The sequence below is a fragment of the Polypterus senegalus genome, chromosome 5, assembly GCF_016835505.1.
Source record: "Polypterus senegalus isolate Bchr_013 chromosome 5, ASM1683550v1, whole genome shotgun sequence".
In the NCBI taxonomy this organism is placed as follows: domain Eukaryota; kingdom Metazoa; phylum Chordata; class Cladistia; order Polypteriformes; family Polypteridae; genus Polypterus; species Polypterus senegalus.
In genome coordinates, this window is record NC_053158.1 from 108,306,606 (window position 1) to 108,321,769 (window position 15,164).

At 35.3% G+C, this 15,164-nt stretch overlaps 1 protein-coding gene across 4 annotated transcripts in view; it reads left to right on the forward strand.

Moving 5' to 3' along the window:
- Positions 1–14,917, forward strand: part of slc12a7b (solute carrier family 12 member 7b) — a 275,222-nt gene extending 260,305 nt beyond the window's left edge. For all 4 annotated transcript variants that reach the window (XM_039753208.1, XM_039753211.1, XM_039753209.1 and 1 more), the window contains exons 22-25: positions 990–1,162; positions 5,835–5,849; positions 10,369–10,502; positions 12,194–14,917. In XM_039753208.1, the coding sequence (XP_039609142.1) occupies positions 990–1,162; positions 5,835–5,849; positions 10,369–10,502; positions 12,194–12,285 (414 nt within the window). In that variant the 3' untranslated portion in view covers positions 12,286–14,917. The remainder of the gene's footprint in view (positions 1–989; positions 1,163–5,834; positions 5,850–10,368; positions 10,503–12,193) is intronic.
- The last annotated feature ends 247 nt before the right edge of the window (positions 14,918–15,164 follow it).

Sequence of the window (15,164 nt, forward strand, 5' to 3'; positions counted from 1 at the left end):
CAAAGATGAGTGGGCCAAAATTCCTCCAGAGCGCTGTAAAAGACTCATTGCAAGTTATCACAAACGCTTGATTGTAGTTATTGCTGCTAAGGGTGGCCAAACCAGTTATTAGGTTCAGGGGGCAATTACTTTTTCACACAGGGCCATGTAGGTTTGGATTTTTTTTCTCCCTAAATAATAAAAACCATCATTTAGAAACTGTATTTTGTGTTTACTTGTGTTATATTTGACTAATGGTTAAATGTGATTGATGATCAGAAACATTTTGTGTGACAAACATGCAAAAGAATAAGAAATCAGGAAGGGGGCAAATAGTTTTTCACACCACTGTACGTACATACATACACAGATGGTGTTTAGATCTGTCCCAGCTCCACTATAGATTGTATAAAGATGCTTTTTGGTAATCTGAATAATCTTAGTTGCTTTAATTACTAATCCACGGAAGCACTGCAGTCTTTTCTTTCCACTGATATACAGTATGTTATTGAAACATGAACAACAGGTCTTTCCTAGACATTGCTGCCCTTATTGTGATGATACAAATTGATGGTCATTCAGAAAAGATTTGTAATGACAACCACTATTTACACATAAAAATACTAAAGTACAAGTCACCTTCATTCTAATTAGAATGAAAAATATTCAGTGATTAAGAACTAAGCCGAAATGACAAGAAGTTGTTACAGTTATCAAAACCTAGACTAGAAATACAAAAGTAAAATTTTAAGTACGTCTGCTGCTGAAACTTGGACAGTCAAGTTTCAAGTTTCCATTACAAAATATTTAGTGAAGCTAGTGAAAAGAATAAAAGCTAGATGTAGTGTCCTTCTGTACTTTTATCTGTTGTGTTTTATTTTTGAACTGCCAAATGATAAAACTTTATTTCAATGTAAATTGTTGTTAACAAAAAATAGTTGTCCAGATCATCCAGAAAAAAGGGTTGCAAGTAGAACTGATTTTTACTGCCTTATTTTGTCAAACATTAGGCACAGCTGATCCATGATAGGAATACTGCATCACATTCATTCCTCAATGAAAATACTGATGTCAGTCCAGAAAGAGTCCATATGACATGGACTAAAGAGAAGCTGATAGCGGAGAAACAAAGAAATAGAGACCCATCTGGAATGGGTGTTAAGGACATTTTCAACATGAAACCGTAAGTTTGTATTTACTGCCGTTTACAATTAAATGAAATGTTTTGTAACTTATAATAATAATCTCCACTTCTTCAAATGTATTATTATAAAAAACATTCAAATGACAATGAAAAATAGCTCTCTCACATAAAGAGTGCAAAATTATATTATTCTGCAGTTTTTTGATATTTTATCTGATATCTGTCCAAATGCTTTGTGAGTGTTCCATAGATCATGAGTCACTTGGTTAATTTGTTTAATTAATTTTAAAATGTATGTTTTAAGCCCATATAGTTGATCTGAGACAAAAGGACAATAAAAATTAGATAAACTTTTATGAAATATTTTTTGTTCAAGATAAATGGTTTTAAAGTTTTTTGTGGCAGTTGTGTTAAGAATGTAGTCAATAGAGAGCATTCTTTGCAACTAAAACATAGTATGTATTTTATTTAATGTAGAACATATATTTTGATTATTTGCAATGTAGTTTCTAGACATTGCACTTTCAGTCTGTTTTTATAATCATCACTAAGTTGTTTTTCTGTTTTGGACTTTTGTATTAAATTACTTTTTTTACTAATAGCATTTCTGACTTTGTATGCTGTATACTGTAATTAATGCTTATATCACACATGGTAGAATCTGTTGTTTAAAGTAGTTACAGACATACAGGCCAATTTATTTACTATTGAAAGTATGTATATTGTTTAAAGTTGGTTGTCGCAGTCACATTTTAAAATACTACATGTAGCATATTTCTACTACAGTACTCTAATAACCAAAATAAGACGTATAATAAATCCAAAGATTGTTTATACAATAATACACCCATCCGTCCATCCATTCTCTTCCGCTTATCCGAGATCGGGTCGCGGGGGCAGCAGCTTGAGCAGAGATGCCCAGACTTCCCTCTCCCCAGCAACTTCATCTAGCTCTTCCAGGGGAATCCCAAGGCAAATATGTAATATTCGATCATTTTCCTCAATAATAAATGACCAAGTATAATATTTTTGTCTCGTTTGTTTAAATGGTTTCTCTTTATCTACTTTTAGGACTTGAGTGAAAATCTGATGATGTTTTAGGTCATATTTATGCAGAAATATAGAAAATTCTAAAGGGTTCACAAACTTTTAAGCGCCACTGTAGTCCCTCCAGCATATCCTGGGTCTTCCCCAGGGCCTCCTCCCAGTTAGACGTGCCCGGAACACCTCAACAGGGAGGCGTCCAGGAGGCATTCTGATCAGTTGCCAGAGCCATTTCATCTGACTGCTCTCGATGCGGAGGAGCAGCAGCTATACTCTCACCCTATCTTTAAGGGAAAGCCCAGACACCCTGCGGAGGAAATTCATTTTAGCCGCTTGTATTCGTGATCTCGTTCTTTCGTTCGCTACCCATAGCTCATGACCATAGGTGAGGGTAGGAACATAGATCGACTGGTAAATTGAGAGCTTTGCCTTACGGCTCAGCTCCTTTTTCACCACGACAGACCGATGCAGAGCCAGCATCACTGTGGATGCCGCACCGATCCGCCTGTCAGTCTCATGCTCCATTATTCCCTCACTTGTGAACAAGACCCCAAGATACTTGAACCCCTCCACTTGGGGCAGTATCTTGCTCCCAACCCTGAGAGGGCACTCCACCCTTTTCTGGCTGAGGACCATGGCCTCGGATTTGGAGGTGCTGATTCCCATCCCATCCGCTTCACACTCAGCTGTGAACCGAACCAGAGAGAGCTGAAGATCCATGGCCTGATGAAGCAAACAGGACAACATCATCTGCAAAAAGCAGTGACCTAATCCTGAGTCCACCAAACTGGACCCCCTTAACATCCTGGCTGCGCCTAGAAATTCTGTCCATAAAAGTTATGAACAGAATCAGTGACAAAGGGCAGCCCTGGCAGAGTCCTACTCTGACTGGAAACGGGTTTGACTTACTGCCGGCAATGCAGACCAAGCTCTAACACCAGTTGTACAGGGACCGAACAGCCCTTATCAGTGGGTCCGGTACCCCATACTCCCAGAGAACGCCCCACAGGATTCCCCGTGGGACACGGTCAAATGCCTTTTCCAAGTCCACAAAACACATGTAGATTGGTTGGGCAAACTCCCATGCACCCTCCAGGACCCTGGTAAGGGTGCAGAGCTGGTTTTAGTGTTCCGCGACCAGGACGAAAACCACACTGTTCCTTCTGAATCTGAGGTTCAACTATCTGATGGACCCTCCTCTCCAGGACCCCCGAATAGACTTTTCCAGGGAGGCTGAGGAGTGTGATCCCTCTGTAGTTGGAACACACCCTCCGGTCCCCGGTCTGCCAATCCTGAGGCACTGTCCCCAAAGTCCATGCGATGTTGCAAAGGCATATCAACCAGACAGTCTTTCAACATCCAGAACCTTGAGGAACTCCGTGCGTATCTCATCCACCCCTGGGGCCCTGCCACCAAGGAGTTTTTTGACCACCTCAGTGACCTCTGTCCCAGAGATGGGGGAGCCAACCTCCGAGTCCCCAAGCTCTGCTTCCTCATTGGAAGGCATGTTAGTGGGATTGAGGTGGTCTTCAAAGTACTCCCCCCCACCAACCCACAACATCCGGAGTCGAGGTCAGCAGCGCACCATCCCCACCATATACAGTGTTGACACTGCACTGCTTCCCCCTCCTGAGACCCTTTTTGGAGTCCCTGGAGGGGATGCTAGAGGGTCATACCATCTGGGGACTCCCTCGTACTGCTGGGAGACTTCAGTGCTCACGTGGACAATAATACACACATTATACAAAAACACCATACTTGAATTGTTTGGAGAAAATTCTGTTAATTATAATAAGCATTTCATGGTGATAAAAAAATAACCTGGGTAGGGTTAAAGAATCAGCTTTAGGGATTTTGTTTACAAACACTGTTGTTATTAATAGCTAATCCACCATGGCTGAACAATAGCACAATTGATATTAAAGTTTACTTTTCAGTTAGAGCATTTTCCTATACAACACACATTGTTAAATTAATTAGTTTTGTTCAGTGTTTTATTCAGTTAAGACATTGGCACTATTTTGTGCATTTGTCTGGAAATAGATATATTGATATAAATGTCAGTATCACTGAATTGTATAGATTTTAAGTCAGTCTTTTTGAACAGATTAGCTGAACCATGCAAATGAATGGAAAAGCTATTACTTAAGAAATGTGTAAAATAAATAATATATATTTACAGTGAGTGCGGAAAGTATTCAGACCCCCTTCAATTTTTCACTCTTTGTTATATTGCAGCTATTTGCTAAAATCATTTAAATTAATTTTATCCCTCATTAATGTACACACAGCACCCCATATTGACAGACAAAAAAAGAATTTTTGAAATTGTTGCAGATTTATTAAAAAAGAAAAACTGAAATATCACATGGTCCTAAGTATTCAGACCCTTTGCTCAGTATTTAGTAGAAGCACCCTTTTGAGCTAATACAGCCATGAGTCTTCTTGGGAAAGATGCAACAAGTTTTTCACACCTGGATTTGGGGAACCTCTGCCATTCCTCCTTGCAGATCCTCACCAGTTCTGTCAGGTTGGATGGTAAACGTTGGTGGACAGCCATTTTTAGGTCTCTCCAGAGATGCTCAATTGGGGTTAAGTCAGGGCTCTGGCTGGGCCATTCAAGAACAGTCACAGAGTTGTTGTGAAGCCACTCCTTCGTTATTTTAGCTGTGTGCTTAGGATCATTGTCTTGTTGGAAGGTAAACCTTCGGCCCAGTCTGAGTTCCTTAGCACTCTGGAGATGGTTTTTGTCCAGGATATCCCTATACTTGGCCGCATTCATCTTTCCCTCGATTGCAACCAGTCGTCTGTCCCTGCAGCTGAAAACCACCCCCACAGCATGATGCTGCCACCGCCATGCTTAACTGTGGGGACTGTATTGGACAAGTGATGAGCAGTGCCTGGTTGTCTCCACACATACTGCTTAGAATTAAGGCCAAAAAGTTCTATCTTGGTCTCATCAGACCAGAGAATCTTATTTCTCACCATCTCCGAGTCCTTCAGGTGTCTTTAAGCAAACTCCGAGATAGAACTTGAATCTTGAATGGCTCAGCCAGAGCCCTGACTTAAACCCAATTGAGCATCTCTGGAGAGACCTAAAAATGGCTGTCCACCAACGTTTACCATCCAACCTGGCAGAACTGGAGAGGATCTGCAAGGAGGAATGGCAGAGGATCCCCAAATCCAGGTGTGAAAAACTTGTTGCATCTTTCCCAAAAAGACTCATGGCTGTATTAGCTCAAAAGGGTGCTTCTACTAAATACTGAGCAAAGGGTCTGAATACTTAGGACCATGTGATATTTCAGTTTTTCTTTTTTAATAAATCTGCAACAATTTAAAAAATTCTTTTTTTTTGTCTGTCAATATGGGGTGCTGTGTGTACATTAATGAGGGAAAAATTAATTAAAATGATTTTAGCAAATGACTGCAATATAACAAAGAGTGAAAAATTGAAGGGGGTCTGAATACTTTCCGTACCCACTGTATATATACTTTTTTATTGCTCTGTACACTTAACATTATAAAACAGAATCTGGACTTTTTATTTAAAGTTAAGTCCTGTAATTATTTCAGGACGTAGACAAATATATGTTTTGCATATTTCTTTGCAATATGAATGCTACAAATTAATTAACTGCACATTTTCGGTGCTCTGTTTTCCTTCTAGAGAATGGGAAGGCCTGTAAGTATTTTTTCTTTTTACTTAAGTTGTATGTGATTGAATTACTGTTTTCATGTTTTTCAAATTCTTACACATTCAGCACACAATCTAAAGTGAAAATTATATTAATTTCATGGATATCAATGCAGCCTTTTAGATTATGTATTTGACACTTCTTTGAGCTATTAACAGTAACTATGTTTTCCACAAAGGCCAAATATTTACATTGTAGTCATTGCAAAAATTTTAAAGTAAAAAATTATGTCTACTTGTTTTGAAAAAATAAATTAAATTGGAATCTGAAATTTACTTCTGTTTTGAGCTGAAGGTGTGCTGTTGTTTTCTGCATGCAGCTAATTTCAAATAATATTTACAAATAATGTCATGGTTGCTTTCCAAATTATACATTTTGGGTAATTAAAGCACAGTCTTTTTTTCTTTCAAACCAAAGTAAACCAAATGCATTTATTATCAGTAATGTAGTGAAAAGTCTTGCCTGAAGAAGAGGCCTGAGTTGCCTCGAAAGCTTGCATATTGTAATCTTTTTAGTTAGCCAATAAAAGGTGTCATTTTGCTTGACTTTTCACTACATTCATAATGGCTAACACAGTACAACACCCTAGTATTATCTGTAATGCAAATTCTAAGGAAATTAATAAAAATGTAAATATGGCTACTACCATATACTGCCTGTACTGTACTTTAGTATTGGTTAAAATTAACTTCAGATTTTATTTTTGGCATTGAGCCTTTTTTGCTAAATGTACTAAATATACTATATGTTGTGGTAAATATTTTTGATAAATGTGGAAAGCACACACTGATATTATAAAAACTATAATATTCTTAATGCTAACCAAGATCATTTTAACCATAATACATAATACAATACTTGCTCTACTAATATTGTAACTAACTGGAAAGTATGATGCATGCATTTTGAATGTTAAGTGTATATAATGAATTACAGTACATGGCTACAACAACAACAAAATTTATTTATATAAGACATTTTCATACAAATAATGCAGCTGAAAGTGCTTTATATGATGAAGAAAGAGAACAAAGACAAAATAAGTAAGAATTAAAGTAAGGGAACTCTAATTAACATTGAATAAAAGTAAGGTCCGATGTCTAGGGAAGACAGGAAAAAAAAAAATCCAGACAGCTGGAGAAAAAAATAAAATCTCCAGGCCATGAGACCGCCCAGCCCCCTTTAGGGCATTCTACCTAACATAAATGACCTAAATCAGTCCTCATGGTATTCAGGGTTCTCATGAACTTGATGATGACAGTCATGTAGACTTCTGGCCTTTAATCCATCAATTTAGGGACATCACGGCCCTTTGATCAGGTGGTGGTGGCGGCGTAGATCGCCACCACACAACACCGGAAAAAGAACAGAAGAGAAAGTAGGTGTTAGTACGGATTTTGAATAATGAATACCGTGAATAATAATGATAATTAATTGAATATACAGAGCATCAGAATTAAACTAAGATGAAGCTATGAGAAAGCCATGTTAAAGTAATGTGTTTTCAGCAGTTTTTTAAAATTCTCCACTGTATTAGCTTGGCAAATTCCTATTGGCAAGCTATTCGAGATTTTAGGTGCATAACAACAGAAAGCCACCTCACCACTTCTTTTAAGTTTAGCTCTTGGAATTTTAAGCAGCCACTCATTTGAAGATCTAAGGTTACGATTTGGAGTGTAAGGTGTAAGACATTCTGAAATATAAGATGGAGCGAGATTATTTAAGGCTTTAAACCATAAGCAGTATTTTAAAGCCAGTTCTAAATGACACAGATAACCAATGTAGTGGCATCAAAATTGGAGAGATGTGCTCGGATTTTCTTTTGCTAGTCATACTGTCCATAGATATCTTAATTACACTAAAGCATAGTCTAACATTTTTTGATTTATATTACACATTATAATGCACATTATTTTTATCATTATCCTGTAAATCTGTAGCATAAAAAGACAGTCATATTTGAACTATCATCAGCTGTAATCCATAAAACTCTTCAGATATGATGTGTAGTGAATAGGGATAATGCAGTTAAATTTCTGGTCTACTATTCCAGTTTTATTTTTATTTTTTTCATTTTACAATAATCAAACCTAATCTAAGACAGGAAAAAGCCTTGGGCGGTGAAGCAGTCCATCACAGGGCCCACTCAAACGCACTGAGGTTTAGTTTGAATTAACCAGTTAACTTAATCTGCTTGTCTTTAAGTGTGTGAGAGGTGTAAAGCAGAGTACTGTCTTTAAAATATAGCTTAAAAATCTATTGTATTGGCAGATTTCACCACTGGTTTCCTTTCATTCTTTACAGTATTTACAGAATATTAAGTTGGAGTCATATGTAATCATTTTAGCTGAGTCAGTTGCAGTTTCACCGTTTGCTAGACGATGTGTTCAAATAATTGCTAACTCTAGTTAACCAAGTACATTGGTATGTCCATAAATGTGTCTTACTAAGTGCTGTCAGGATACAGTCCTGTTTCAACAAAGCTAACCTTGGAAACACTTCTCTTCCATTACATTATTAGTTCTGTAAATGGTTCACATGATGGTCCTTGCTTTCATCCAGAAGTACTTTTACATCTTTTGCCACATGACAAAACAACAGGTCAGAAATTGTTTAGCATTTTTGAAGAATGCTAACTCAGTAACTATTGGCATTTACCTCGTCTTATATGGGAACAAGCTAAACCATTCTTTGAAAAATAAATAAGCAAATCCACTCCACACCAAAACACACTGTTTGACACCAAAAATGAGACCTTGGGATTTATGAACTTCTGAGTTCCCACCTTAGATTGACATTTCTAGTGAAATCATCCAGAGTTACTTGTTTATTTTTTCCAGCATTTCATAATACTTACTGTACGTGGGCATTGTAGTTAACAAGTCTGCACATCTGTTCACTGTTGCCCATATCAGGTTTTGTTTTTTTCAACCAATTTCATTGCCAACATCACTGTAACTACAGTTTCCCATGAACTAAAAAAAAACTGCCTGATGTGCCCCACCAATCAGGTATCTATCAAAGTTACTAAGATCTATTTTTTTTTTAATACTGCTACCAAATGTAATAAACATAAATTCTAGACAGACTTAATTATACATAAAATTAAGTGTGAATGGATATTTAATTGCTTCATTTTCTTAATTACAGTATGATCATATTCACTGTACTTGTTTCAGCACATTTTGTTTCCCTCATCCCAACACATTGACAATGGAGAAATGTGTATACTCCAGAAATATAATGTTCACTGCGGTGGGCTGGCGCCCTGCCCGGGGTTTGTTTCCTGCCTTGCACCCTGTGTTGGCTGGGATTGGCTCCAGCAGACCCTCGTGACCCTGTAGTTAGGATATAGTGGGTTGGATAATGGATGGATGGATATAATGTTCAGGCTGAACTTCAAACACTGGTTTTATATCTATTCATATTTTGTTGCAAGAGGTATTTGAAAATATAATATAGGCCTTATATATATAAAAAGGTTCAATCTAAATTCACAACACTATCATATTTGCCAGATTTTGCAGTTTAACACTCGTCTCAAGTAACTTTTAATTTAAGTTGTTCTAAGTGAAAAAAGCTGTACTTCAACATGTACTTCCTCATTTTGAGCTATTCTCTGTACACTTGTTCAGCATTTGTCATGACCAAAAAGTAAGTCATTTTCACATGTGTGAGAATGAGTAACCAGAGTATCAAATACAAACTGTAGAATATCACTCCCTGATGTAACACATTTTTCCATAAACAAACTTAAAAATGGAAAAAAAATCACTCACTTCTGTCCTGCAAAACAGCTGAAACCTAATAAAGGATATACACAAACATCACAGCAATGCCCATTTTAGCTCTGAAAAACTTAAAAGTACATGTTCCACACATCAAGCAATAATGGTTATGCAGTATCTTAAGTGCTCCATGAGACTGAACACTCTTTTTTTTGTTATGCCCTTAATTTTTTTTTCTTTTCTGTTTTGTTTCCTCCCTGTGGCCCAAATTCACCACTGTAGACATGGACCAAACTGTCAATCAAGTACAGAACTTTTAACCTTTTTTTTTCCTTTTTTTACATTATTGCTGCTACTTTAGTTTTCCCTTTAAATATGTAACTATAATTTTGGATATTTTTAAATGTAGAGTTTTTTTTGTGGATCATCTTTCACTTATGACTACTGAAAAGATATTTCAAAGACAGTATGGCAACATCTCTGTTTAACATACTCTGTAGTTATTGCTAACTATTAAATACTAAATATTTTATAACATTATGTCTGCATGCTTGTTATAAAGTAAAATGAATTTAAAAATATGAAGTACTATTGAATAATTCTTTTTTTTCTAAGGCTAATACATTTTTCCTGAAGTGGAATTTGTTTATTTATTTGTATATTTATTGCTTAAAAGTAAATATGAAAACAAAATTACCTTGACATATGCTTGTATAAATGCAGAAACTAAAAAGAGGAACCCTCATGTAACAGAAGACTTTTGTTTCCATTTTCTTAGCAATCGGTCAAATGTAAGGAGAATGCACACAGCTGTTAAGCTTAATGAAGTTGTGCGGAGCAGATCTCAGGATGCCCATGTGGTGCTGCTTAACATGCCTGGACCACCCAAAAATAGATGTGGAGATGAGAACTGTATCCTTTTCATTTTTCAACAGTGGCAATTTCCAAATATGTTATTCCTAAAAGTGAAAACATCCTACTTAATTTTTCTTTACCTCAAGGGGTTAGACTTCATTAAGGTCACTGGCTACTGTAGAATCAACATTTTTTGTGTTTGTCGTGATTTGCATATTTGCAAAATAATTCTTATGAAGATTCCCAGGTAGAGACTGATAAAACAACACTTTTCAATTATGAATAGTCAGAAAGTAGTGTATGCTGAAATTGAATCAGTATTGGATATTCTTTGTCATTGTTTTGATTTTATGTCAATTGTTTTAATATAACTTATTATTGTCAAAAAAGTTTTTGGCCTAGGATTATCTTGGAGAGGACATGTTTTTTCTCCACTGTCAAAATTCTGAGGAGTCTTTTCTCTTATAAAGAGAGGTCAGTGTGTTTTAGAAATACGTGGCATTAACTGATTTTTTTTTCCCCTTTTCCATATTTGTTATTTACAGAATAAACACAATAAGAAGACAGAATCCAACTGAAAAATAGCAAATATAACAATATTCATAAAACTAAGTTACCCAATTTAGTCAGCTATATAAAATAGTTCTTTGTATAGGATAAAAAGCAAAAAAAAAAAACCAAAAAGGCTTAGCACAAACCTGACGTGCTTACTTTGGAATTACATTAATTAATTCTTACCGAATTCTGCTAGAATATAATTCACTCAATTTATATCTATAGACATTTCTGATACAGTGAGCAAAAAGTGTTCTAGCTTGATTGGTCACTGGTAAAAGAAGGTTTGCTGTTTTTAATGTTTGTATAATATGGTAGGTCATAAGGTGAAGTAGTTACAGTATTAATGCAGCAGAGTTGCTGCCTGCCAGCTTGAGAATCTTGTGTGGATCTGACAAGTTCTCCCCCATCTGCCTGTTTTTCCTCCCATACTTCAGAGACATCAAGGTTAGGTTCATTGGCAACTCTAAATTGGGCAGAAATAAGAAGTGTGTGTGGTTGAATGTGTTGAAATGGATTAAGTATTTTAGAAAATTAATGGATGGTACATATAATATGCTAATTTAATATTAAAGGACTGAGCTTCATTGTAACATCTTAAATTTAAGAATACTGTGCATTGAATATTGCATTTATTCTCTTGCAGTGGCCCATAGCTGGATGAAGGGATTAGGATGCATTGTTTTATATATAGTTTATGCTGGCAGTTGTGATGTCTTCTGCCTGTCATTTACAAAATCAAGTTAATGGATGCTAGTTTAGTAAAGATACAATCAAATAAATACATCGTAGACAAATATTTAAAGTCACTAATGTCAAAAAGGCAATGTTTTTGGAATATTCTCTTGCGTAAATGTTACAGCCAGATTTCTGGCAACAGGCCATTGTTAGGGAGTACTCACTCAAGTACCCACATTTTCAATGGACCCATTTCAACTATTGCATGTCTTTGTAGTGTGGAAGAAAACCAGGATACCCAGACTGATTACTTAAAAAAAGTTCCCTTGAGCAGAGGCAGCCATGACATAAGGAAGCTGTGTACATAGTCCGGTGTTACAGGAGGTGTATGTCTGTCTGTCTGAACGATTTGCCTTGTGTTGTACATTCTGCATGTTATGTTTGGTTTCTGCTTTTTGGATGAATCTGGTTTAGAAAGATTTGCATATGACTTTTTTTCTTGACTTATGCTACAGATATGGAATTTTTGGAAGTTCTAACGGAAGGACTCAGCAGAGTTCTGTTGGTTCGGGGAGGAGGCAGAGAAGTCATCACAATCTATTCTTAAAAGAATTTAAAAAAACAAATAACTAAAAAATCTACTTCGGTTCCAAACCAGAAGTTTGCTCAGATCTCACTGTTTTGTGCATAAGGTATAATCTGTGGATATCTATGGAAAAGGTGCTAGAGACAGAATACAGTTTTGGTATGTTAAATATTCCAGAAATTAATATTTTGTACTTAAGTATTTGTGAAGCAACAACGATTTAAAAAAAAAAAAAAACTTTTTTTGTAATCAGTTTGAAAGCAGTCCTTTATTCATTGCAACAATACAGGGAGAAAATCATTTGTATCAGAATTTGATATGTATATAAAAAAGTTAATCTGTTGTTGCTGAAAGTACATTTCAAGGTCAAAGGTGTTATTCTAAAATTTAAAAATGCATATTGTTTTTTAAGTTTGAAATAAGGGAACGAGTTTTTATGGTTATTTTCTAAGCAACATGGTGTTTCTGCTGTGTCAGTGCATGTTTGTTTATGATGTTTATATTAAAACAGTGTACAATTTTTATCTAATTTTACCTAGTATTATAATGTTTAGAGATTTTAGATTTATTTTTTATACCTAAAGGCACACTAGTTTGTCAATCAAAGAAGAATAAAAGTATTTCAGTAGAAGCCATAATTGTTTTAAATGTACTGCAAATGATAACATGCCTCCTCAAACTGAAACTGTAAGTTGCACAAAAGTTTTAAAGTTTGTTTAAATCTTGTTTGAGCAAACCCTGTTTTACTTTGTACATTGTTTTAAAAGTATTGTTATGTACAGTATAATGAAAATTTTGGGACCATGAAGAAGTAGAAGCTTCATTTTTCAGGGAATTAAAATTTGAAAAGTTCACAGTTAAAATCAAGCAAAGTGTTACACCGAAATAAAATTATTGTCTGAAAATTGAGTAAAGAAATAATATAAAAAAATTAAACCTATCAACAAGCTGTCAAGAGGCTGTGGCAAAATGTTGCTCAAGTAGCTTTAAAAGTGTTGAGTTAGCCCATTACTGTGTTTTGGCCATGCATTTTGCATTTGCAAAAAACAAATATCTGTGCTGATGAAAGTAAGGAAACCAACCACATATTCAATACACCACCTTAAATAATGTTTGTCATGTTTATTTATCGTAGATGATATTTATGTGGGAGGTTTATAAGTAAATAAGCCGGGAACACTACTGCTTTTATCTACAGTTAGAATGCTACACCGTACTTAGCTTTATACCCATTAAGGTTTGTAGAAATATTGTAACCTGGAGAAGAACAATCTGACATATTTGACAAAAATACACTAAACTGATAGATGACAACAGCAGACATTTAGCTGCTATTATGAATGCCTTTCAGCATTTCTCAACCATTCAATTTGCGATCTTTATATTTAGTATCTCTTTTTCTATCTTAAAAACTATTTTGAAGAAAACAAAATCAAGTATTTTTCATATTCATCCTCGTTATTGCACTATAGCTTAGAATATTTTCCTGTCATTGTTGATCACTTGTTGTGTGCCGCATCTGAGATGTGCTAAGTGAGCTTATGTCTAATTGCTGTCTAATTTTAATGGACATGCTCTCGGGTCAAGCATTAGACTGTCAAAGGTGTCACACTCTCAGAGGTTGGTAGAGCATCCATATGATTAAACTATTATTTTTTATTAATTTGCATGTTAGGAAGAAATGTGCCAAAAAGCTGTGAAAATATTTAGGTGTATTTATTTTTCCTCTTATTTATTAATAAGACAGTACACTGGGGATCATTATTGCATAGTTTTTGTCCTGGATGTCCACTTTATTGACACCCCATGATCACAGTACAGTATGTTGTCTAAATATTTGAGTGTTTAATTTTTTTATTGTAGTATAGGGGAACAGTGGACCTCCATTGCTCATCTCCCTGTTGATTGTGTCCATTGTGTGTGTGAAAAACCTTAAGATCTTCCATTCAGATCTATAAAATAATGAATAATCCATAATTCAAAACATGTTAAAATAAAATACAAGTCTACTTTGAAGGTTAGACAACTTAAGTTAGTTACCAATTAGACAAGTACAGAAAATTTGTAAACTGATTAGTTTTTTCTAAGTCAATTCAACATCTATTTATTTTGTAAAACATTGTGTCAATGGTTTCTTAAAATCTTCAGATTTTGATGAATTTTGTTATTTAAAAATATATGTGTGCATACCATAATGTTAATGTGAACAATCTTTTAGTTCTACTGAATATCATGATGGTTCTGCATATCATAATCTGTTGCATTTGAAAACTTGTGATAGGTGTAACTGTCTGGTCAGCTGCTCAGTAAGTACGTAGGAGGTTAGGATTGGCATGACTGGCATGGGCCACCTCCACACTGGCACCCTCTGTGTTTCTGCCTTTGCCTTTCTTTGTTCCTTTCCCTTTCACTTACAGCACATTTTACCTATGCAATACAAAGTGAGATACAAAGTAAACAATATTTATTCATTGTTTAAGTTAATGTGTATGGTAGTCTCCAAAGAGTTGTCATTTTGAATATATTTAATATTTTTATTACTTGGACATTTTAAAATTCTTCATAAATGACTGTATTTTATTGTAGAATTTTGTTTGTGACAGACTATTATAAACTGTGCCTCTGTCTAACTAATAAAATATTAAAATAGTTATAGTGTGTATATTTGTGTGAGTACATTTTCAACTTTTTCTGTCCAGAATTTAACATTTGTCTTATACTTTATCATGGAATTTATTAAAAAAAAAAAAAAACTTTCCAGACTTCTTATTTTCTTTCTGCCCATAACTGACTTTGACATTTTCACCCAGTATAGCTCAGAAGGTGCATTCCTGTTCATTTTCTTATTAACCAGAAAACAAAGTTGTGTTGCAGGCCACATTTTAAATGTAAAGGTAAAC